Source organism: Botrytis porri (assembly GCF_014898465.1).
Source record: "Botrytis porri strain MUCL 3234 chromosome Unknown BPOR_019, whole genome shotgun sequence".
NCBI classification, from domain to species: Eukaryota; Fungi; Ascomycota; class Leotiomycetes; order Helotiales; family Sclerotiniaceae; genus Botrytis; species Botrytis porri.
Window position 1 is genome coordinate 435,901 of NW_024066093.1, and position 26,015 is coordinate 461,915.

The 26,015-nt window shown below is 39.3% G+C and overlaps 6 protein-coding genes across 6 annotated transcripts; 3 read left to right on the forward strand and 3 right to left on the reverse strand.

Annotated features, from left to right (window-relative positions):
- Nucleotides 1–6,647: 6,647 nt before the first annotated feature.
- On the reverse strand, nucleotides 6,648–8,836 carry EAF01_011076 (uncharacterized protein; the record flags this gene model as incomplete). Its single annotated transcript, XM_038919333.1, has 2 exons — nucleotides 6,648–7,859; nucleotides 7,907–8,836. 2 exons carry the CDS (start codon nucleotides 8,834–8,836, stop codon nucleotides 6,648–6,650), a joined length of 2,142 nt encoding a protein of 713 aa, XP_038765204.1.
- A 3,854-nt stretch (nucleotides 8,837–12,690) lies between these two features.
- On the reverse strand, nucleotides 12,691–12,947 carry EAF01_011077 (uncharacterized protein; the record flags this gene model as incomplete). The annotated part of the gene is made up of 2 exons (XM_038919334.1): nucleotides 12,691–12,883; nucleotides 12,940–12,947. The coding sequence occupies 2 exons, from the start codon at nucleotides 12,945–12,947 to the stop codon at nucleotides 12,691–12,693; spliced, it is 201 nt and encodes a 66-aa protein (XP_038765205.1).
- Nucleotides 12,948–14,146: 1,199 nt separating this feature from the next.
- EAF01_011078 (uncharacterized protein) lies at nucleotides 14,147–15,650 on the forward strand (the record flags this gene model as incomplete). Its single annotated transcript, XM_038919335.1, has 2 exons — nucleotides 14,147–14,485; nucleotides 14,634–15,650. 2 exons carry the CDS (start codon nucleotides 14,147–14,149, stop codon nucleotides 15,648–15,650), a joined length of 1,356 nt encoding a protein of 451 aa, XP_038765206.1.
- A 773-nt stretch (nucleotides 15,651–16,423) lies between these two features.
- Nucleotides 16,424–18,634, forward strand: EAF01_011079 (uncharacterized protein; the record flags this gene model as incomplete). Its single annotated transcript, XM_038919336.1, has 1 exon — nucleotides 16,424–18,634. The coding sequence occupies one exon, from the start codon at nucleotides 16,424–16,426 to the stop codon at nucleotides 18,632–18,634; it is 2,211 nt and encodes a 736-aa protein (XP_038765207.1).
- Nucleotides 18,635–20,177: 1,543 nt separating this feature from the next.
- On the forward strand, nucleotides 20,178–22,157 carry EAF01_011080 (uncharacterized protein). The gene is made up of 2 exons (XM_038919337.1): nucleotides 20,178–21,609; nucleotides 21,736–22,157. Exons 1-2 carry the CDS (start codon nucleotides 20,823–20,825, stop codon nucleotides 21,834–21,836), a joined length of 888 nt encoding a protein of 295 aa, XP_038765208.1. The 5' UTR covers nucleotides 20,178–20,822; the 3' UTR covers nucleotides 21,837–22,157.
- A 396-nt stretch (nucleotides 22,158–22,553) lies between these two features.
- On the reverse strand, nucleotides 22,554–23,978 carry EAF01_011081 (uncharacterized protein; the record flags this gene model as incomplete). Its single annotated transcript, XM_038919338.1, has 2 exons — nucleotides 22,554–22,712; nucleotides 22,923–23,978. The coding sequence occupies 2 exons, from the start codon at nucleotides 23,976–23,978 to the stop codon at nucleotides 22,554–22,556; spliced, it is 1,215 nt and encodes a 404-aa protein (XP_038765209.1).
- Between the last annotated feature and the right edge of the window lie 2,037 nt (nucleotides 23,979–26,015).

Sequence of the window (26,015 nt, forward strand, 5' to 3'; positions counted from 1 at the left end):
AAAGTGGTGTTTGTTCCGAGATACTGAGGGAGTTTTCCTGAGAATGGTATGCTAAATGTGTGTTTAGAGAGATGTATTGGATTGACTTGTGAGCATATGTACTTGAAGACGTATACCGGAAATTCGAAGGATATGAATATGAGAATCAATCAAACATGTTCCAGTCACCTACCTACTAACTGTATTCACCTGAATATCCTACCTAGGTAGGTAAGTAATAGTGATTAACTAAATCCGAATCATCATCTTGTAGTTCTCATTCATTACCTAACGAGACAAATTTGATAGTAAGGCATGTTACGATATGGGGTTGGGAATCATATTGGGATATATTAGGTTTGTTCACTTTCTTGTTGTTCGTGCGGAGGAACTCGAAGCAGATTTTGATGAGTATGAGGAAATTGAGACTGTTACAAGATCTTTGATACTTGATGAATGGAGAAAATGAAAGCAGTTCAGAATATTGAGATACAATGAAGTGTAGTGTAGTAAACGACAGTGAAGTCATCTCGAAGTAATTAATCCCCATGCGAAGAACTTGACAAAACATACCTAGGTACCCGCCTATTCATTCATACTCCGAATCTTAAAGAAACATTGTATCTCCCAGATCACCAATCTCCTCTTTTATTAAGAAGTTATGAGATTATATCATCTTTCCAAAATCAATAAATCTGTACACTGTCAAATATACAGATTAATTCGACTAGACCCATACCCACCCATACCTACCCACACAAATCCCACCCCTAGCCGCTAATCCCCTCCCGCTTCCAAGCCAAACTCTCCGATCTTTGTTCCTCCCCACGGGGAATATAAACTCAATTTAATTCTAGCTTATAACTTTACTCTAAGTGGAATTTCTGATTTCATTTGGTTTACTCACCTAGGTCTTCGATATTGATTATCCGCTTATTAATCTAACTATGTCGAATTAAGAGAATAATAAACTACTTGAAAAATTCGAGATTGTTAGATATATACCTTACCTTACTCATCTATCTACCTATCTATCTACTCATCCATCTACAAACTCAATCACTCCCTCACCAATCCATCTATCTATTCAATCATCCCCATCCCAAATCATATCAACACCCCTCCGGATCTCCCATCAAGATATCTAATTTCCTTTAGAGCTAGTTTAGATGCACAAATCCGGTCAGATCCGTCGAATAATCCAATCATTTTGACAACGAATTCTTGATTTCTGTTTGAATATCAAATCACAGATTCTATTGAATAATTCTGCTTTCAATATATTTAGTATATCAAATAAAGTTAAGGATTTAATTTTCGAAAGATGTATTAAATAATCTATTAGATAATTCAGCTATCTATATAATGTTACGAACAACGCAACATAGGCACGGGACTGGGCACTAAGTCACGTGGTTGGCTCAGTCTGCCTCAACGGGATAGATACTGAGCCATGAAAGTACAAACAAATTAGTATTGAGCTGTACTAATTATATTGAGCAAGAAGGTTTATATAAGGGAATGGGTTTCATTATAATGTAGAGCTTTGTACTCAAGAATAATTATTAGTCTTATTATTATAGTTATGAGAATTGTAATTAATTATAACCTTATTAAATTCCTACTTGAAATTTAATCTAAATCACCTCGAGAGATCTCTAGACACTTCCACGTGACCCTAGAGGCAGCTCCCGTAACATATAAGTAGATTGAAAACAATAATTAGAAAAAGTAGTTAATATAACTAGTTTATTAGTACGTGTATTATATTAGTACGTATATTACTTTAAAAATATATAAAAATCAAGCTTTTCTTAATATTTATATTTTGATAATAATAAAAAATTAAATATTCAAAGATCTAATTTTTATTTAAATATTCTTATTATATTTTAAAAAAAGTTAAAATTGTTATGATTTTTATTGTAAAAAAAATCTTTTTATAATAACTACTATAATCATTTAAATTTTTAATTTATTATTAGAAATTAATAATATTTATATATTTAATTTTCAGAAAATTCTATTTTTAAATAAAGAAGTTATACGATTACGTACAGACGAATTTTATATATAAAAGAAGTAATATACGTACTAATAAACTACGTTAACATAGTTTATCAGTGGGTCAATTATATCAATGGATTGATCACTTTTACCTCGAATTATCATTTCAAAGCTATATTATTCAATAACAATTAAATCAATTGATTAAAACTATTAAGAATCTAATAATTTAGGATTTATTATATTATTTTAATAGATTCTTGTATTATAATCTATCTTTCTGTATTTATTATAATATCAATTAAAAGATACTTCCCCATTAGAATTTCCCCTTTTTTAATATTCATTATATTAAATCTAAATATCAACCTTTTACTAAAATAATATATTAAAAGCCTTTTATTCAATAAATACTCCTCCTTAATATAATTAAGTTTTTTTATACATTAATATTTACTTAATACTTTATTTACTACTCAAAGTATACAATTCTGTTACGGGAGCTGCCTCTAGGGTCACGTGGAAGTGTCTAGAGATCTCTCGAGGTGGTTTAGACTAGACTTCAAGTAGGAATTCAATAAGGTTGTAACTGGTTGCAATTCTCGTAACTATAGTAATGAAACTAATGATTGTTCTTGAGCACGAAGCTCTACATTATAATGAAACCCATTCCCTTATATAGATCTTCGTACCTTATGAATCGACAAGTCGATTACCGTAAAGCCGATTTCGACAAGTCGGTTTCTTGATCACGTGATGTCCATCCCGTGACTGGTAATGATGCCACCGCTTATCTAACCTGTGCTCTCTAGCCGACCTGTGACTGCTGCTTACCCTGTGCCCACTGTAGGGTAGGTAACAACAAAAGATAGGTACCTATCTTTTAATCACTGATTACTTATCTGGTTACCGCTATCTTTCGTTACCCTTCAATTCAACTATCCCTACAGTGCTGTTTTCGTAGGTTCCAACACCAAGGCCTTAGGTTTATCTTATAATCCATGTTGCGGTGCGGGTACCTCCGTAACAAATTCTCTATATTTAAAAGTGTATTTTTATAAGCTAATCTTTTTATACCTTTAACTAAAACTAATACAATTTCAAATATAAATATAGAGAAGCTTACTTAATAACAAATTATTCGAGATTTAATTAATATTGATTAAAAAAGAGCTTTAATTGAATTACAAAGGGTTTGAGAGATTTATTAATCTAGATTAAAAAAAGAAAGAATAGATATACAAATTCGAATATTTAATTTCGAGAATACAGCTTCAAGATTAAATGGAATTAAACTTGTTCTTTAGAATTCTAATTTTATATTCTAAAAGGTAATTGATTCCTTATATACAACTTTAAAAACTATAAAGAATTTAACCTTCAAAATATAATTAATATATACCTTAATAAATCCATTAATTTAATTATCATATAAACATTTTAGATTATTAAAACAGTTAATATTAAATAATTAAATTAAATAACTTAAATACAATAATAAATGTAAATATATAATATCATTCTTTTTATAGTATATTTGAAAAGCTATTAATTTGTAACTTTTATACCTATTCAGTATTAACATTCGATATTTACCCTTTCTTCAATTCTTAATATACTTATCGAAATATTTCAATTGTTTTAAACCTGTTTTATTATTTGTTTATTTATTAGATATAGATTTAATAGCTCATTCTATAAAAAGATCGATTTCGATATACCAATTAGAGAGATAAACTTATCCCTGAATTACTAGAAATGAGGGAATAGTTTCGCCCTTTTCATTTTCATATATTATTGCTATAGCCCATTCTCAATTGCCTAGTTATATAAATTTACTTTTGCTATATCTCTCAGTATTAATAATCATTACTATACATATAATTCTTATTATAAAGCCTATTTCATCGAAATTATAGAAATCTCCATCCAAAATGCTATATTTCGCTTATATATTTACAACTAATCAAAACCATTCTTTAATAAGCTTAGAATTCTTATAAAAAACTCTTTGAAAATCATAAACATAACTAAAATATATCTTTAATTCAATTCAATACTTTACAAATCAATATACCCAAAGCTTCTCAATGCATTTCGTATTCTTCAATTTGAAAATATAATTCATTATATCTTTCACATTCTTAAATTTAAATAGAAAACCTTTCAAATCCATATCAAAAATATATTAAATAAATATCTCCTCTTTTAATTCAATCAAATTATAACTTTTTAATTAACTTTCAACTATATTAGATTTACCTCAAATTCTATTATTTAATATAGTTCGAAATATATAATAAAATTAAGCTACCTTTCAAATTGATAATTTTTTATCTAATTCAATAGCTTGATGTTACGGGAGCTGCCTCTAGGGTCACGTGGAAGTGTCTAGAGATCTCTCGAGGTGGTTTAGACTAGACTTCAAGTAGGAATTCAATAAGGTTGTAACTGGTTGCAATTCTCGTAACTATAGTAATGAAACTAATGATTGTTCTTGAGCACGAAGCTCTACATTGTAATGAAATCTGTTCTCTTATATAGACCTTCCTGCTCTGCAGAACCTACAGTTCTGTCTTGTCTGGATCCTCTGGATCCTATGGATCTAGATGTTTATTCTTCGATCCCCTAGATCCTCTAGGTCCATCACGTGACTTCCTGACCATGTGACGCGGTATATTGGATGCCGTCGTAACACTTGAATAATTAAGATTATATATACTTCTTTAGAATAAATTTTTATAATTAATTATAAAGAAAACACATATTAAATATAGAATAATAATTCGAGGTAAAAGTGGCCGATTCACTAATATAACCGACCCACTGATAAACTACGTTATATCTTTAATAATTTTATCGAGTATATATTATATATATACTCTATTTTCTCTCATTTTCATAAATTTCAATAGATTTTATAGTAAAATCAATATATAAATAGAAAAATGAAAAAAAATCTATCTTTTTCAAAGCAGAAAAATACTATCACGAAATCTATTAAAATAAAAAAAGACAGACAATTCAACGGATTCTCATCAGAATTATCATCTAAACTAGCCCTTAATATCTATATACCTAACAACCACCTACTACTCATATCTAATCAATCATCTGATCTATGAATCTCTCCCTCCTCCCATCATATGAATATCTCCACCCACACTCTACATACCACCTTCAGAGCTAGATAACCCGAGCTAACCCAAGCTAACCCAAGCTAACCTCGTCAACATAACCCAATCTATTTAACATCATCTAACCTAACATCATCTAATCTAACCTAACCCAGCCCAACCTAATCTAATCTAATCTAACCCAACCACCAAAATTCATTCAACCTTATATATACCTAGGTAGCCTCAAATCTCAAATCTCAAATCTTATTAAAAACTCTACACAACTATATAATTATACAACCTTACACAAACCATCTATAATACACATCCCATCATACAAACCAACCTCGTCCATCCATCCATCTATCCCCATCTATCCATCCACCCCCATCCATTCCCAACCTCATTCGTCCCCCTCACACAATCCATCCATCCCCCTCACACAATCCAACTATCTACCTAACAATCCTCTAACAAATCTCAATACAACTACCAACTACCAACCACCAACTACCAACCTAACATAACAAACTTAAATCCATAATCAATAGAGACAATATACATACATACATTCATTTAAAACTCCCACGCCTATCTATCTATCTATCTATCTATCTAACCCTCCCCCTCAAAATTTAATATTCTTTTCACTCTCCTTATAGATACTAATTAATTAGTGTTGGTATCACCATGAGGATGGTGAAATCAATATAGTACTATGATTCACACTATTGTAATATTGCTTGAGGTTCTAAAAGCTAAGGCTACGAAACGTATTACTGTAGTGTCGGAAGACGCTAGCGTTAACGCTAGCATGGTCACGTGGTCCCTATCCCAACAGTTAGATATATAATACAATGTAATATAATACAATATAGTTCAATTTAATTCAATAGAGATATACATTTGTATACATAGAGATATAGAAAGAATATGAATGAATAAATATTAAATAAATATAAAATAAATACAAGAATCAACAATTAAAAAGTAAGTATCTAGGTATCTAATTCCACTCTGTCCCATCCCATCCCATCTTATCCCATTTAATTCTTCCCATCCCACCCCATCCCTATCTCCCCATCTTCCCATCAATCGAAAATCATACTGTACGTACATGTAAACATAGGTACTCATAACAAACCTCCCAATAATCAGCCGCGCTCCCAAAACCCAAACGCCTCGCTTGCTAAGTGACAGATAAAGACGACGATGATGATGGATATAAATAAACAAATACAAAAACAGATAGAAACAGAAAACACAAAGGAAAAAGAAAAACGACAGTAACGATGACGATGACGATAAATGAATAGCCTGGCCTAGATATCCTATCTCATCCCGTTCCATTCCATTCCTTGCTACCATGGTATTTCAGAGGTATATCATAAGATACCATAAATCCTATCCTATCCTTCCTACCCACTGGATATCAATCCCTACCCTCAATCCCTTTCCTCCCATCCCAAAACAATAAGAACAAGAACAAACTACACAAAAGAAACATAAAAAATATCACCAAAGAATGGAAAAACCATCCCACTAAATCCCCTCACATCCCCTCACAACCTCGACCAAACTTCTCAAAACCCATCCTTCCACTTCCTTTCCATTTCCATCTACATCTACACCTCCCTGCATACCCTTCAATAATTTGCCTATGCAATTCTTGAGATTGAATTCGATCTTCTTGTTTTGCGATGCTCCTCCTCCCAGATTTCCGTGGCGACGAATGGATGTTGAGGCGGAGAGGCCGAGGGTGGATGCTGCTTTGGCGGGGATACCAACGAGAGATGTATTGTTGTATGTGTAAGATGAAAAGGTAGTATTGTGGAAAGAAGATTTGCGAAGACTGTGGGAAGCGGAGTGAGAATGTTTGATAGTGGTGGTACGAGCGAGAGGAGTACTGGGTGGAGGGGTTGAGGAGGAGGGAAGCGATTGTAGGAAGATGTAAGCGAGAATATGGGCGTAGAGAGCGGATCGAAGGAAGTCGGAAGAGACGGGGAAGATAGCGTGGAGAGGTTGGAGATTGGCGGCTGCGAGTTGATAGGCGAAAGTTGGGAGAATGGGGGAAGGACCGGCGTTGGTGGTGCTGGCTGTGTTGCCGGGTGCGAGAGAGGAGAAGGAGAAATCGGGACTGAAAGGAGGAGTGACGGGTGGAGTGGTGGGAATGGAAAAGTTGAAGGATTTGGTCTCGGTTGGGGAGAGACAGATTGTTTGAGGACGATTGCGACGGTTGATACCTTTTTGATGGGGTGGGGTAAGTGTTGTCGTTGATGGTGCTGGTGGTGGTTGTTTTGATCGCTGAAATGATTTAAAAGAGGCAGTTGATGTAGCTTTAAGATGCGAACGAATGGATGATATACATGGAGTATCAGCCAATAACATTTTTGTAGGAAAGTTCGAAGTGCATTCTTCGATTGCGGCTACGATATCAAGTATCGTATCTGGAGAAGCAGGTGTTGGAGAAAGATCTGCTGGTGAACGAGAGATTTTTCGTTGACTAAAGTTAGAAAATGTGTGTGATTCTGGCTCGTCGGGTGAAGTTGGAGGACTGGACATGGCTAGATCATCCATTGGGGGTGTCTCGACTGGGGAACGTGAAGTTAATCTTCGAAGAGCAGATGAATCGGAATGCTTCAAGATTCCAGTTGGTATTGTCCTTTCTGGAATAGTAATAGACAAGCTTTGAGATTTTTTATGATTCACGTGAATGACTTGTGCTTTGGCTGGTGCAAGAGCTGTTGCGCATGCCTAGAAAATGTTAGGATTTGTCATGTTGATTGAAATGAATAACCTACAAAAAAGTCATCAGATTCATCATCATCTGAACTCTCACACATGCTACTTTCACTATCGTCGAGCCATTCTTCAATATCCAAAGTCGACAGTCTAGGAGCGGTTCGTCGTTTGATCGAACCCGCAAACCACGAAGATTCAGATTGTTCGCCTTCTTCAGCATCTTCATTATCTTCGCCCAAACATTTGAAAGACAACTCTGAATCTGCTCGATGACGTCTTCTTGGGGACATAGGTGGTAATGTCACACTTTGTGTTTCATGTGTGTCATGATTTGAATCATCCCAACCGCATCCTTTGCTTGAGCTCGAATCACTCAATCCTTCATACGCATCGATGATACTAGATGTAGTACATTCAATCTCATCCCACTTGGTGCCACTCTCTTGATACAGAGGACTTCCGATCAAAGGCGATCCATCTGTTGAAATGATGGGAGTGTCTCGATATTTCTCTGGACGAATCGCTAACAGTGATGTACCGTGTAATCTCCGTTGCGAGATATTTGCCAGATCCGATAAATCTCCCAAACGTTCGAGTTGTCCAAAAGTTGACCTCTTGGAAGGTGTTGATACGGAGTGTGAATCTGAATCTTCCGAATCTTCTGAAAGTGGTGGAGTAGCAAGTCTGAGGGGTAAAAGTCGTTTCATGCCAGACACTGCTCTTTTAGATGTATGTGCAGATGAAGGTCTCAACAGAGCCGAAGTGGCATTTGCTTGCTTGAACATGGTGGTGTGCAAACTCGGTAGAGAAGCTCTCGTAGAAAGTGTTCGTGATTCCGTGTATTCATTTTCCTGGTGGGCAAAGGGTGGGTTGGAGAGTGCTTGATATGTTTTGCGCAGCACATGTACCTTGGGTAGAATGGAAGAAGTCGAATTTTGATAGGTATGGGATTGTCTTTGACTGATGTTTGGTGTGGTTGATGAACCCATGGTGATGTTTTAAAAGGAGTGACGATGATTGGAATATGTATCACTCAATCAATGGAAAAGGGTCTAAGGAGTGTATATTGTATACCACAGTGTAGATTAAAAGATGATGATGAAAAACGATATCATATTATAGTCTGATGGTAATGTGATGAGAACCACGAGATGTAGGAAGTGTTTATATGATCGTTCCCTTCCCCGGGGTGGAAAATCATCGAAAAACAAAGCAAGGTAAATTATGTGGAACCTTATGAGCTCCCCCTTGGGATGATTTGATTTGTACCAGGGACTGAAGATCATGGATCTTTGGATTTCCCTGTCGATGATTTTTTTGACATGGCGGTGCATTTGTATTGTACGGAGTATACCTACTTGGTCACCGACGGGAGCCCGAGAATGAGGTAAAGCATGGCAAAAGTAAAAACAGAACACTTTTTTCTTTTGTGACCCATGTACGAGGATAAGTATAGACCTAGGTAGGTAGGTCGTGATTAATAAATGATAAATAGTTAATGAATGATACATGATGGTGATAAATAATAGATAATAACTAATGAATAATAACTAATGAATAATAAATAATAACTAATAACTAATAAGTTAATAATCAATAAATAATAACTAATAGATCATAACTAATAAATTATAACTAATAGATCATAACTAATAAATTATAACTAACAAATCATAACTAATAGATCATAACTAATAATTTATAACTAATAATTTATAAGTAATAAATCATAACTAATAGATCATAACTAATAATTTATAACTAATAATTTATAAGTAATAAATCATAACTAACAAATCATAACTAATAGATCATAACTAATAATTTATAAGTAATAAATCATAACTAACAAATTATAACTAATAAATTATAACTAATAAATTATAACTAATAAATTATAACTAATAAATTATAACTAATAAATTATAACTAATAAATTATAACTAATAAATCATAATTATTAATGAACTAATTAGTATTTCTAACTACTGAGTACTAAATTTGTAATCTCACCTACCCCCCCACCGCCCCCCCCCATCTACCTACCCACCTAGCCGTCGAGCCATCAGAACCACAACATTCAAAATTCGTGATCTGTGTTATGTACAGGACTGGGGTAAAAGTGGAATCATCTACTTACAAAAAGACCCGGCTATGCCTTTCTCCCTCTAGGCGTCATTGTTTTTATCTTATTTTTTTCTAGACCAGGGGGCACGGAAGGTGAAGGGGTAATAAGTACACATACAAGGTTAAGAAAGGTTCAGGATAAAATCCCTCGGGAGAAGCTCTGGCCAGTGGGAACGAATTGATCGTGTTCCAATGCTGGTGATAATCTTACAAGAGCTAAGGAAAGTCCCGGTAGTTGAGACACAAATAATTTAGACCGAATGAGGCAGAATAGAACGAGAGAGATCCATTCCAACATGCGTCAGAAGTATGTGCTTACTTTTGTTGGGGAGGGCCTGGGTCGGGACATTGTAGATCAATCCATAAGGTTATTGGTGTGCATAAGGGTAGAAGTGCATGAATATGTACCGGAGTATAAGGCGACTGTGAGGGGAGGACAGCATTGCGATTGGTTGAGGGATGAGATGGGAAGGAAGTTGAAAGGGGAGATCATACTTGCTTTTTTTTTTTTTTTTTTTCATAGACTGCGTACACGTACACGTTGAGAATGAATCTCAGATGATGATGATGATGATGATAATGATGATAATGATGAATATGGGGACAAGCCCCCAAACCCCCGTTCTCGCTGCGCTCGAGAGAATATCGGAAAGTTTATCAGGATTACTGAGATGAGTTCGAGCGCAACGGACTTGCCCTATTGATAGTAGTATGTAATGGTATGGAATGTATGTGATGGTATGTGATGGTATGTGATTGTATGTAATCATGGTTGTAAACATACATTGTTCGATTAAGCTTTTGCTTAGTGGAAACTAAGTTTGCTTAATGAAGGTTGTTTGTTCTTTTCACATACGCACAGAACATTCATTCTATGAACCTCTCCCTTCCCCTACCCATGATTCCGTCTTTGGTATATGCTTGATCGGGTCGGATGGTTTGATGCTCCTTTCGGTCTGGGGAATCAAGATGACTTTGATGAGTTTGGGTCGTGGTATGATTACCGATGTTTCATGGATAATATGTAAATGATGTACGACTGGCCATGGGTGACAATAATGAAAAGAAGAAGAAGAAGAAGTCTTTTAGAAGGAAGAAGTGGAGAATTATACCTAGCGAATACCTAGGTAGGTGCTCACTGCTCACTGCCCAGGTAATTGATTCGAGTGGATTCATTACACTTTTCCAGCTGGTCATGTGTAACAAACGGATTTGCTAGTTACAACCACTTGGGCCATGATAGGACGCCGGCCACCCATCAAAAAAAGTTCAGCCTCACTAGTTTGTTTCGTTGGTTCATCTGTTCAATCTAATGATTACATTCAATCACAAATTCATCATATTCATCACGTACTAGCAGCTAGCAGCTAGCTACTACATACGAGCTACTACATACGAGCTACTCCTCCGTAGATACCTCCTACCAGCTACCTCCTACCAGCTACTAGACATTGCATCGATCAACAAAAGCTCCGTTCGTTTGACTTCTACAGCTCATTTACTCCTCAAGCCCTGCTATACTGCAATAGCCCTGTGGAAAAAGGTAAAGCCCGAAGCCGAAAGTGTAATGGATCCCCGATGATGATTCCATTGGTCAGGGACGCGAAAATTAGAGGATGAGATGGACTAGGGATTCTCAATCAGTCCTCAATTTCATACCCAAGCTGTAACTTTTGGGAGATATTCAAAACTCAATTCGCTGCTGTTGCCCTATTCATGATAGCTGCGCCCTCTGCTTGCTGTGGAGCTGGGTGACTGGGTCCAACCGTCAACTGACTTTATTACTTGTCCTCTGCTATATTGGGTAATTAAAGTTGTCCGATGTATGAAAGCGATGTACTTAGGATGCTTTGGTCAGCAATGAACGAATCGTGGTAAGGGCATGAATAAATTAATGAATGTATAAATGGAATTAGTGAGAGGATCTTAATGTTGTTTTATTCTTATTCTGAAAGAAGAAAAGCCAATGGAATTAATAGAAGTGAGAGTATAACCCTTAACTCTCCTCAAGCTCGAATAGATCACCAATTGGATGTGAAGATAGATTCTGCCATGTTGAAGAGAATGGACCAACCAGCCAAACAACCCAACAGCTAAGCTTCCGGTACCTGAACTCGAAAAATGTCCTAAAATTCTAAAAGGGCGATCATTGGCGCGAGTGATTGGAGAAAAGGGGAAGGGAAAAAGGAAAAAGGAAAAAGGAAAAAGGCAATTCCGAGATCAAGAAACGAGAAATGTCTCGATTCGGTACCTAGATACTGATGAGTTCCTCCATGTTTGTTGGTGTTTGGTGTTTAGTGTGATCAAAGTACAGATGGATGGTGTCTTGATCTCAGCTTCTTGAATCCTTTTACATCATACTGGTTTGCTTGTTTGGCTGCTTGCGTGGTTGATGAGTCGACGGCGATGACCTGGCCCATCGTGCCATCATCGACTCGTCACTGGCTAGACTACGAGAAGAGTAGTCTACTCGAGTCGAGTAACAAGGTCCATGATACCCATGAGATTCATAAGTTTCTCTGGGAGGAATAATTGACAGATCGTTTGACAGATCCAGACTAATAAGAGGTAAGACATCCAGGATGTGAAGAGGTGCTCATGCTCATGCTCATGCTCATGCTCATGCTCATGCCCTATCCAACTATTCGGAAATGCCCTTTTTTCCGTATTCGTTGCGTTACTTTTGACTCAAATGATGATATCCGGCATTTACCATTCACCGAGCATGGACGATGTTGATCGTTTTCCCAGAATCTGGCTGAACTTCGAATTCTGGCTGAGCATGCTGGGCGTCTCCAAGGTTGCATTGGAATTTGGAATAATATCCAGGGCGACCAGGGCGGCGACCAGGGCGATGACTGGGTAACGCATCCAATGGAGTAGTTTCGGGTTCAGTAAGATTGTTCATGCTACCAGATAATGTCACGATACGCGAAGAAGATGGCGAGTAGATCCATTCACTCACTCCTTCATGCTATTGATGCCATGGGGTTTGGTTCTGTTGCCTCAGATCTACTTCTTTTTCTCTCATCTTCCTTGACGGTCAGCTTTGATTGATATGCATCGCTTCATCCACGCACACACCAATAGCATACCTCATGACATAGCAATACCATATTACCCAATACTTGAACCCATACGCAGATTGATTCATTGATCTTCCTTCACCCCCATGTTTACCAGCGAAGCGGGAATTCGGAATCGGAACTGACGTCGATATAGATATTGATATTGATATTGGCATTGATTTTCAGGTATCAACATTGGCATGGTCATTGGCATGGTCATCTGTATTATTATAATTAAATCCCAACAAAAGTTGAGGAAACCTAACCTCCCCCTCCCCTGGTCCTTGAACGGATATCTCGATTTTATTTTAGGATTCATCAGGTTCTGCAGCCTCTTTTTACCCTTTAGCAGCTTTCTGCAGCCTCCTGTAGCCTCCTGCAGCCTTTTCATCCTCTTCTCGTCTTTGATTGGTTCATTACACTCTTACCCCAGAAACATCAAATTTAATCTTCATTATGCAAATTTACATTCTCGTGCCTTTTTCACGCAAATTCTAAAGCATCTACGACACCACCACAGATCAAACACGGTTCCATCCGTCCCATCTCTTCCCTGCTTGATTTGTCGATCAATTTTACAAGCCTGCCAGTAACAGGAAAAACAAAAATTTCCAAATTTTGGCGCCCGTTCCGTTGAACTATACTGGTTGGCTGGCAACTGGCGAGGGGCAATTGGCAACTGGCAATTGGCAACTGGTCACTGACTGCTGAATACTAGCTACTGCCTACTGCCTACTACCTGCTGCCTACTGCCTACTCACTACTCACTACTCACTACTCACTACTCACTACTCACTACTCACTACTCACTACTCACCACTGGTTCCTGCCCTTCACCAAAAAAGGCGTCGTGGAAAAGATTCCGACAGGTCAAGACATCCATTACATTTGAATCTCCCCAAGGTCATCTTAAAACACGACGAATCTACGAGAGCAAGAGCTTCATACCCACAATTTACCGGTGTCTCCGATAAGAATCGAAACACAAAATAAAAGATCCATTTCATAATTTCATAATTTCGAATACTCAATCTCAATCACGACTAATCAAATATCTTGTCAATCAATCGATCAAAGGAGAAAAGAAGACATCCATCGGCAATCATGTTATCCGAACAATTCATCTCATCCATTCGCGCTCAGCCAAGAACGGCGAATACTGCCATCGCAAAAGATATCGGCATTTACATTCACACATTACACCCTTCCCCAAAAATCGAATCAAATTTTAAGAAAAGTTCGACCGCAGTTAATGCCCTCGCGGCAAATTCAACTCATGTTTTCGCGGCACAGGCTGATAAGGCGGTTGTTCATGTTTATTCAAGGGAACGCGGGAATCAAGAAGCTTTAATTTCGTTTCCAGAAAGGTTACACACTTTGACTTTGGTCGGCGATGATCTTTTGGTACTGGGTACAGCCGAGGGGCGGGTCATACTATGGGAGGTGAGTTATTTCGCCCATTCGATTATCTGCAGCTTACGTCGTGTCGTCTTGTGCCGTTTGGCATTGCTACCGTTACCACATGGCTACATTGATGGCGACACGATGGCGAATGCATCGAGTCATTTGTGTTAATTCTTTCTGGGTCTAGGTCTGTACAGGCAGACAAGTCTCAACATCAGCTGCACATCTACAACCGGTTTCATGTATGGCCTCAACTTCAACAAATATCATTACGGGGTCCGAAGATTCAAATCTCCACGTTTGGTCAATTCCACAGCTTTTATCATTACAGACAAATACGAATGAACCGCATGAGCCCACCCGAACCTTGTCAAACCATCGAGCCGCCATAACTTCCGTTGTCATGGGTCATAGTTCCAGCACATCAAATATATGCATATCTGCGAGTAAGGACAATTCAATAATTGTTTGGAATTACCGCACGGGTGATCTTCTAAGAACGTTCTTACTTCCATCCACTCCATTATGCATGGCACTGGACCCATGCGATCGAGCTGTGTATACGGGCTTCGAAGACGGTTCATTACAAATGATTGAGCTCATTCAACCAAATTCAGCAATCAATCCATTGTATGATACCCGACTGCAAAACACCCCAGTCCAAATCAACTCGCCGGTTTGGTCCCCGCCATCAGAGAATCTTGGTGCTGTACATTGTTTAGGGCTGAGTTACGATGGAACAAGTATTTTTTCGGGACATTCTTCTGGAAAGATTGCACACTGGGATACTGGCAGACGTGCTTTCTTGGTAGAGCTTTCGGATTTGAACGCGCCCGTAACAAACCTTGTCATGCAATCTCCTTTTCCAAAGACACCAAAGACCAAATCAACAAACGTAGTCAAGCCTAAATTGGCCGAGGGTAATTATGCATTCATAGCTCAATTAAATGGTATCAAAAAGTCAACAACGTTTGATCAAGCCATGGAGTATCAAGGATTTCCTAAGGGTATGCTAGAGAAAGCATTACTTGATTTTGCTCAACCTCAGATTACAGCTACACCTTCGTATTCATCTTCGTCCTCCAGCGAGGAAGAAAAGTTACGACAAGAAAATGCGGAATTATGGAAGGTTATTAATGAGCAACGTGCTCTTCAGAAGAAGACCTTTGAGAAGTATTCCGAATTAAAAACTGGTGGTGTTTGAACTTTGAATCTTGATTGTTTCAAAGTTCATTACTTTCAATGGTTTGAAGTCCGTGTTGTTATTACAAGCTTTTGGTATCCACTGATCTCGAACTCACCACGTCAGCTTATTGGTACAATGAATCGTTGATACAAGAAGGGAATCCACTATCTCAACCATTCATTTCATCTTTGGTAGTAACATTTCGCAAGCTCGTCCTTTGATCATTATTAGATCCGTGCAAGTCAGTGGTTTGATCTTGACCACGAAGATACCCTCATCAGCCTCACCCAAGACCTTGGATCTCTTGGATCTCGGGGAATTTGGTGCATTGCACGTGTAAGACATGGTTCCCATGAGAATGTTGGAAACCATCTTTGTGTGGGTTTTTACCAAATCCTTGCCAATCTCGAAAGTCTAAGCTTTTGCTTGTCTTTTTATTGGTCTTGAGCTTTCGCTTCAAAACTTCGAATCCATATTTATCATCAAAAGGGTCCCCTTATACCCGTGGAAGCCTTATATGTTGTGGATATGGCATGTAGTGCGCAGGAGCTTAATCACTTGGTTTGCATCTATAATAACAATGCACTTTCGATCTGAGTATCGAATTTATCCATAGTTTCAGTATGCAGAATTTATAGCCAATGCAAACACTAGCGTAATGCAATTTTGCTAAATCAATGAATGTGCCGTCGTGATACTTGTGGGTGAATTCTTTTGTCGTTCCTTTTTTTTTTTTTTTTTTTTTTTTTTTTTGTAGTCAGATGCTCTGGGTTTAGCATCGAAGGGAAATAATGAGGTTTCATTTTGGGATTGGGATGGGTGTTTTCGCTACCCTGGTGGTAGCGATTTGTGCATCGCCCGTTTCGTCGGAGGGAACGACGTTGTTAGTTGGGGGTGAGGGGGGGAATGGGAATGGGAATGGAAAGGGGGAGGCGGAGGGCATGAATTTTTACGAAGCGAAAGCGAGTGGGAGGAGTGTTGGTGGGGTGAAGGGTGAAAGGAAACAGAAAGCGAGAGCCCAAGGAAGGGAAGAAAAACCGCATGTGGTGCATGAAAAAAGATCCTCCCCGCCTCCCAAATGGAAAAGATCCGCACGTCTCCATCCTCAAGCCGTTATCCCCGTCCGCATAGGTCTCACGCAACAAAACCTCCACCGCGCCGAGGAATTTATAAATCAGGTCTCGCATCCTGAATCCCCTCTGTACGGTCAACATTGGAGCGCATCCAAAATCGCAAATATGTTTGCTCCGTCTTGGGAAACGGTGGAGGTTGTGCGGACGTGGCTGCATGAGGCGGGGATTGCAGCGGAGAGGGTGAGGGTTAGTAAGGGGAGGGCGTGGATTAGTTTTAATGCGACGACGGAGGAGGCGGAGGGGTTGTTGAGGACGGAGTATTTTGTGTGGGAACATGAGGAGGGGGGGAGACATGTGGCGTGTGGTGAGTATAGTGTGCCGAGGGGGGTGAGCGCGCATGTGGATTTTGTGACGCCTGGGGTGGCGTTTGATGGGAGGGTAGGGGGGGGAGGAGGGAGGAAGCAGGTGAGTCGGCAGAGGGATTTGCCGGAGCCGTTGAGAGTGTTGAATAGGAGGGCGGAGGAGGTGAAGAGGAGGAAGAGGGATGGAATGGGTGCTGAAATTGGCATGGGTGTGGGAGACACGAACCCTGTTGGAAAAATGGGAAGTCCGGAAGATGCGTCGAATCCTAAGCAAGGAGCCGATGTCAAGAATGCACTCATGACGCTCGAAAATTGCGATACAATGATCACAACTGCCTGTCTCCAAGCTCTGTATAATTTTCCTCCGGGTTCGAAATCCGCGACGAATAATACGCTGGGGGTAGTCGAATACACACCGCAGGCATTTCTCCAAACCGATTTAAACATGTGGTTTGACCAATTCTCACCCAGTCAAGCGAATAAAGTACCGATTGTGGATTTAATCGACGGAGCCATCGTGCAACAAACGAACCAATCGTTCGCGTTCAACGGGGAAAGTGCACTGGATCTCGAATTCGCCATGGCGCTCATCAACCCGCAACAAGTGACCGTCTTCCAAGTCGGCGATGTGGTCGAGGGAGGAAGTTTCAACAATTTCCTCGAAGCAATCGATGCTTCCTACTGCACAGCCGAAGGCGGCGACTCCAAAGATCCCAACGTCGATGGTCAATATCCGGATCCCAAACCCGGGGGGTTCCCCGGGGAGCTCCAGTGCGGACGCTATCAAAGCACCAAAGTTATCTCAACCTCGTATTCAGCCAACGAAGCGGATCTCGGCGCAAAATATGAAATGCGTCAGTGTAATGAGTATATGAAACTTGGGCTTCAGGGCGTCTCGGTGCTGTACTCCTCGGGCGATTTTGGCGTCGCGGGAAATGGGGGACAGTGTATTGATTCGAAGACGGGAGCGTATAATAATGGATCTTCGGGGATGTTCAATCCGAGTTTTCCCGGGACTTGTCCTTATGTGACGAGTGTGGGGGCGACGCAGATTCTGAATGGGAGTACGGTGCACAGTCCTGAGAGTGCGGCGTCGAAGGTTATTTTCAGCGGGGGAGGCTTCTCGAATGTTTTCCCGATTCCGGAGTATCAGAAAGACGTCATGGCGACTTATTATGCGCAGTCGCCGCCGGGGTATGGGGCGGACAGATTCAATAATTCGAGAGCGGTAAGAGGGTATCCGGATGTGAGTGCCAATGGAGTGAATTATGTGACGGCGGTCAATGGACAGTTTTCGTTGGCGTTTGGAACGAGTGCGAGTTGTCCGGCGTTTGCGGCAATGCTGAATTTGGTGAATGAGGAGAGGATTGCGGGGGGGAAGGGGACGGTGGGATTTGTGAATCCGGTGTTGTATGGGAATGTGGGGGCGATGAATGATATTACGACGGGGAGGAATCCGGGGTGTGGGACGGAGGGGTTTGAGGCGGTGAGGGGGTGGGATCCGGTGACGGGGCTGGGGACCCCGGATTATGGGAAGTTGGTGAAGGTGTTCATGGGGTTGCCTTAGGGTGGGAGGAGGGGAGGTTATCTTGACATTCTTCATCTATCCACCCATCTATCTTCAAGTATTCTCCTACTAGCTTCGGGAAAGAATATGTACGACTATCACTACTACATCTCAAGTAAGCAGATCATAAAATAAGATCACGTCATACGGAAAAGTAGATTGGGGTTGGTTTGGTGTGGTTTGATGGGTCTGGTATGGTATACTGTGGTTTGGTTTGGTTTAGTTTGGGGAATTTGACTTGGTTTGATTTGGGAAATCTAGTTTAGCGTGGTGTGATTGATTTAGGGAATTTTTATACAGGAATTTCATATCATTTGTGTGTATATTATGAATATACTAGGAATAGGAAAACTACGATTTAATATTCACTTTTTTTGTGGGAGGGTGTGGGTTCTTGTGTTATGTTGTGAGGTTGAATTGTATTGTGTTGTTTTGCTATGTGAAGTTGTGTTTGTGTTTGTGAGGTGGGTTGGTTTGAGGAGAGGGGGAGATTGAAATTATGAATTCTAATTTTTAATTTTAATTTTAATTTCTATTTTCTATTTTTGAGATGAGGAAAAAATAGAAGAAAGAGGAATGAAAAGATGATATGATTTCAAGACTCTAGAGATGATGTGGTTGGTGTGGTGTGTAGATAGATAGGTTTGTTTTATTCGGAAGTGATGTACATTTTTTTATGAGAAGGAATAAATTAGATCGAATCAAATCAGATCAAAGTAGAATAGTGTAGACTATTATATCTAAAAGAATGAGAAATACAAAATAGTAGAAGATACGATAGGATGAAAACAAATGTAAGTGTAATTCAGATGTGAATATGAATAGATATGAACATCTAATATCGAATACTTTAGTTCCATTCAAGTGAACATCTTACTTATATGGTTACCTACCTACCTATTGAAGTATCTCAATAACAATAATCTCAATATTGAACACCTACTCCAGTCTCCAGGTGAGTATAAAACAAGAGCTCTACTAGTTACTAATACAAAATAGTACTAGGTACCTAGCTCCTCTACATTCATTCACTACACTACTACAAGAATCACTTTGGATCCTGAATGTAACTTACCTACCCATAGTTATTCAAAATTCCAGATATCTCTAGCTTATGATTCGAAGAAATGAGCTGAAGTTGAGTTGAAGTCGAAGGAGCATCCTCGTCGCGTGAGGGAGCGAAATGAGTGGATAATGGAGATGAATTGAGTCAAGATCAATACAAGATTAATACAAGATCAATACCCAAAAACATTGTCATCCCTCCTTCCTCGAATTAGATAACCCATCAACATATACTCAATCTCAAATCTCAAGAATCGTCTAGATACCTGGTAGATAGTAGAGACTCCTACTCCCACCATAAAACTTCGTTTAGATACCTAAGAGTAATACGGATATACTACATTCAGTATATCTCTCAACCTGCAAGGAGAACTCTTGATTCGAATTCTAATTCCATATCTTCCCAACAATATCGATTACATAGAGTGAGCGGGTGCAATCCAGGAGGATTGTGTATATCGTACGAACTATCATGTATAAATAACGATAAACATAATAAGAAAGGAAGAGATAAAATATGATTCTACAGATAATCATACCCCCCCTTCTATCCCTATACAAAACAAATAAACGAACAAACTGACACGAGGAATTGAGTTTTTCCAACTCAAAGGACTCGGAATAATATTCACCTATCCATATTCCCGAAGTGGAAGGAAACCCCCCTTCCATCGAATTTCTACCCCGAATCATCCTCATACCATTCTCTCGTATCTCTCAACTCACTAACTAAAAGAAAATAGACAACTCTCTCATCATACAGCCACTCCAACCCCCTCTCCCTTCCATTCTTCCAAACCACGAAAGTTCCCTCAATCTGCCTCAGACTTCTTCTCGCTGTATATTAGCACCCGCTCCCTGTGAAGTACAAGCAATAACTGATAAAGGTTCCTATGCCAGTATTGATAAAGGCCTTGAAAAGTACACTTGAATATTCCAATAATGATCGAAATTCTTTATCAAACACGGTATTGAACAGAAAGAGAAGGAAAAAAAGTAAGAATAATACAATTTTTGAATAAAAAAGTAATTAAAACAAACTCAATATCAAAATCCCAAAGAAACGCGTCTGCGTTCACCAACGTGAATCTTCACAACCTCGCCCCGCCCTTATCAATCAATTATGGCGGCTAATAACACTGAAACTATCACCACAAAAAGTTCGAGGCCCAAGAAAATCATTCTTGATATCTCAGCATCATTTTCGCTATCTGACATTTCGACCTCGAAGGTTGAGGAATCTGAAGGCTTGAAATTTGGATTTAATAGTACATCGGCGATACGAAGAGTGAGTAAGAAGAAAGCATCTCCATCGACGAAATCGAATATCGGAACATCTGCCTTTGCAGCCGCGATTGCGTCTGCGCCTACGACGACTGAGGAATCAAAAGGTATCGCCATACCTGCGACCTCTACTGCGATTGTCCCCATACCCGCTACTATCGATAAAGAAAGCGACTGGAAATCGGAGGCAGTTATAGATTCATTGGATCCGAATATGCCGGGCATACCAAGCGCAGAAAATCGATCTTCTCTGGTCGCAAACGCAACCACGATGATAGCTTCTCCGATCCTGGCACAGGTGCAGCGTATGCAAAGTGTACGTTCTGCATCTACTCAGGAAACTCCTGCTTCATCTTCATCTCAATCTCCCAAACCAAAACCCTCCCAATCGCAACCCAAACCTGCTCGCACAGCGACGAAATCCACGAAATCTGAGCTTCCCCTCAAAGCCCTAAACCAGTCTATAACCTCGCGTTTGACCACGCCGGCTGGCGCGCGCTCGATGGGTAGAGGAAAGGGAGAGAAACCTTTGCCGGGAAATTATCAGAGTGTAGCGAGGAGAGTGACGATGACGATTGTAGCGTTGCCTATATTGTTTGTTACGAGCTGGGTGCTTTGGGATAGATGTGAGTTGTTTTTGTTTATTTGATTTGGTGTGATTCTTGCGGGGTTCAGAGGTGCAAAGGGAGAGAGAGGGGAGGATAGTGAATGAATGAATCAATGAATATGTGCTAATGAATATGCGACAATAGTAGTTCTAGGTCAGGAGAAAAAATCACTTCTCCGCGAACCGCCTATGGTACCTGGACCACCAATGGCTGCGGAGATGGAAGCGCGGAATAATAGGGAATAATCGAGTGTGGGTTTAACTGTGAGTAGAGGATATCATGCAATGGTTTGTCGTTTTATGAAGGGTGAATGTGATGAATACATGTATTGTGGTGATGGAAGGCCCATCTCCCAATGAAAAGTCTGGTTATTTATGGATGAATGGACAATGGGATGGGAGTTTATTTTCGGATGAAATGGCATGAAAATGGCATGAAAATGGCATGAAATAATGTTTGATACCCCCTTCATCAGAGATTAGAATCATTGTTTGAAGCAGTTGCATGTATCCTAGTGGATGCGCGTTTAGATCACTGAAAACTTGGAGGTTGGATGCACCGGTCTGATCATTCGATGAGGTCTAATTTTTCGTTTGAATATTTGTAGTATGCTCACTATGCGTATAGCATAATACACTCAGTTGGAGTGTCTTCGTTCTATTATACATCCACAGCTACCCCGCTCGAAAGACCCCTAGAGAGACCTTATAAGAATCCATAAATACCCCTTTCTAGAGTATGTGAAATTCCACCCATCTTCTTTTCCTTCATTATCTCCTTTCTCAAAGTCTTAAAACATAGGGAATCTTACGCTCCGGTTCTAAACTCTAAGAAATGTGACGAATCATCTATCCAAAACCTAAACTCCTGACGTAAATGCTAGTGCAAATGTCCTCATAAAATATACCATATTATAACATTAAAGAATTCATCCCTGTTTAAAGAATTCATCCATGAAGCTCTCAAATTAAATCCGTTCCCTTCTTTTCTTCTGCAATGACTTCATCGTAATCGACAAATCCGGCTCCTTCACCATCGCGATCAACCATGTATCCGAATTTGGATCGGTGATCTTTGATATAGCTTGGGATGTCGTTGTTGTTATCTATTCTTTTGTACCACTGTTGATGATCGAAGGTTAGTGTATTTCTCTTTTGGTGGTAGGAGACGAATAACGGAAAATGTGAAAGGGTGAGTGGACTTGACAAGGTTCACTCGAGACCTCTTGGATTCGTGAAGATGGATTGAATCTTCAACTATCATTTCAAGATGCACCTAGCAACCCCATTTCCCCATCCCAAATTGCGGAGAAAGAAACATCATTCACGTACCTGACCAAATCTATCCCATAAATCCTTTCCCCTTCCCACTCTGTCCACAATCCTATCTGTCATTCTGAACTCCTGCTTATTCAAGTTCGTATGACTGAAACTCTCCATCTTCCTTCGCATCTCCTTGAGTGTACTAAAACAACTACTACAATGCCAAGCCGCATTCCACAAATTTCCGATACTTTTACTATCTCTTTCATCCACCTGTACGTGTCCTCCGTGGCGACTACGCAAACTATGAGGTTTAATAGTGTTTTCCAGACCCCGATAGAACGTCGCTTGAGGATGTGCCCACTGTTCTCCTCGGTGTCGAAATTGGAAGGAATAGTAGTAGAATTGCGAGCGCAGTGTAAGGATCACGGGGAATACGCAATTACGTAGGACTTGAAGAGAAGCCGGTCGAATTACCTCGTCAATATCGGAGACGAGTATCACATCTCCTTCGTTGGGTTTCTGTTCGTCCACCAGCTTGGGGAATACCTGGGTAAACATGGCGTCCCGTTGAAATTTTTCTTGGATCCATGCATTGGCTTCGTATTCTTTGGAGCCGGGTAACGTGGTGTTGGAGACTGGGGGAGGAGCATCGGTCAAAACGTGATAGATAATTTTATCCTCGAAAGCAGAGAATTTGGCTCGGTGTTCTTGAAAGGTCATGTTTTTTGCAAGACCGGTAAAGGTAGTTGGCGCTTCGAGGATGACGAAATAATCCACTTCAGTGTTCATTTCATTGAGTCGGATTTCGAGCCAATCCAGCTCGGAATTGACCATGAAGAGATCATATATCTTACGTTTTTGCGAACGATCGGGATAGGATGTGAGGGAGTGAGAAGCACATAGTTGGTCGGCGCTAGCGGCGGGAAGGAAGTTGTTGCCGATGTGAGCGGTTCGTTCTTCGAAGGATATATCTTCCTCGGTGATGGTGAGAGGAGTGGATTGGATTCGAGGTAAAAGGAAATACGTGCAGATGTAGAAGAAGACAATGATGGAGAGTATTTTGATGATACGAGTCGTTTGGTTCTGAAGGGAATATCTTGCTTTGGAGAATTGTATCGCCATCTTGGATAGCAAAATATTATGAAATTCTGGAAGATGATCCAGAAGAAAAAAAGTAGAAGAGAATGATAAAAGAGGAGGATCAAAGCTAAATTTCACAGCCTTGTCATATCTGAGTGAGATTCCTTGCAAAACAAATACAATGCCATACCTGAACCCATTTGAGGAAAACCCTAAGAAACTTCACCGAGGAGCTTCGGTGGCACAGTGTTTGCATTTGCTTAATTTTATCCCACTATTACTTGCTGAGGTTTTTACCCCTAAACTCGCTAGGCTGCTACATTGGGAAAGCATCGAAGCGCTCCGTTATTCGTTGAAAGAGTGGCCTGCGCTCCTAGGAAATTGACTCGGTAACCACTAACCTAATTAAACACCGCTATTATTCTGTCAAACATCTGCCCAATAGAAAGAATAGCACTACATTCAGATTGCCTTAATTCATGAAGGATTTACTAATTAGAATATTATATAAACATAATAAACTGAGATTCTATTTAACTAAATTCAACCTAGTATGTTATTATCCTCTTTAGTTGAACTTATTAAGATGTAAAATTTTTAATTTTTTTTGAATAATATATATATACTCTTATTGTGATTTAATTATTGAATTCAATTTTTTATAATTCTAAATTTTGTAATTTTTCTTAGTTAGATTCTATTTCTATTATTAAATACTAAAAAAGCCTTCGACTCTAGAACAAAATATTAATTTAGATTTAATAATGATTTATTGAAAATATTTAAAATTGTTTCTTTTATTTTAGTTTGTAGGGTACGACTTGCACACTAGACTAAATGCGGTTAAATATAATCTCAGTTTGTTAAGTTTATACGGTACAAGTATGAAATTCCTTAAGATGAAATTTTATTTTTTACAGGCTACCTCGTATTACCAGCATCATGTAAGCATTAGCCTCCAACAACTAACTCGCTTAGTGCCAATCTGTATAAACTTTATTTTCAGGTATCCTTATTCTTGCTTTACTTGTGAGCCTGTCATGGAGATCGTGGGTGTGATTTCTGGGTTATATCCGTACAAATGCATGAATGAGGATGAGATTGACATTGACAGTCCACATGTAATTCTGAAAGACTAATAAAAGGAAATAGTTGCCGAGGTTGCCCATTGGTTCGCATTGTGCAAGTCTACTGGCTTTCTTGCTCAGCCCCGTATCTCAATATTCACAACGTTTGGACGGTTGAAACATGCTTGAATCCTTCGTAGTAGGAATAACCCTGAATAAATTATCAAAGCTTTGTTGGGGAAAACTGTGTTCCTTCGAAAAAGATTAAAATCAGAATTGGGCTTTAAATGATTTGCATTGAAATTACCATCAAATTCTTTAGATTTCAAGGAGGCTCGATGCAAACCCAGGATTTTGACTCCTTCCCAAATACCAATCTGATGGACGAGTCTGGTGTACAAAGTATTATCAGGGACTGCAAGGACCAAGTACTGGGTAATCTTCAAGGGGTTCGTTCTCTCGTGTGAGAACCCACTCTGTAGCCATTCTCGCGAGTCGCGACTGACAGGAAAAATCATACAACAAACCCACACAATTGAACAAGAATCTTAAAATGCATCTTTTTCAGAATTGAGGTAGAAATCGATTCCATATTTTGTATTCTTTCAAATTGTATATCAAGCATGATTTTGCAGTAAGTAATGATCACTAGGAATTTTAAAAGATTACGTTGATCTATTGTAGTGATGACACATTTCGATCGAAGTGTAGATTCTTAATGATCGGCTTCTTCCCTCATTGCCTCTCAAGTCTTAAGTTTTAACTTTTAACATTCAAATGAACCTCAATGTAACCCTCGCGAAGAATCAAATCCATCAGTGACATCCACCGTCCGCATGGGCAGTAGAAGAGGAAGGCAACGGTGAAGAATACCAGTTTACCATGTGCTAACTCGGTAATATTACTAAAGTCGACTCCACAGCACTAATCAAACGGGACCTGATCATCTAAACCAACGGGTAAAGACATTCCAGAAGAAAGTAATTGGGGCTCAAAGCTCCCGAGTAGATTA

Coding starts and splice junctions, on each gene's coding strand:
- EAF01_011080 (XM_038919337.1), top strand. CDS start 20,823: ATGGCGGCTAATAACACTGAAACTATCACCACAAAAAGTTCGAGGCCC. Junction 21,610..21,735: donor CTGGGTGCTTTGGGATAGAT/GTGAGTTGTTTT, acceptor ATGCGACAATAG/TAGTTCTAGGTCAGGAGAAA.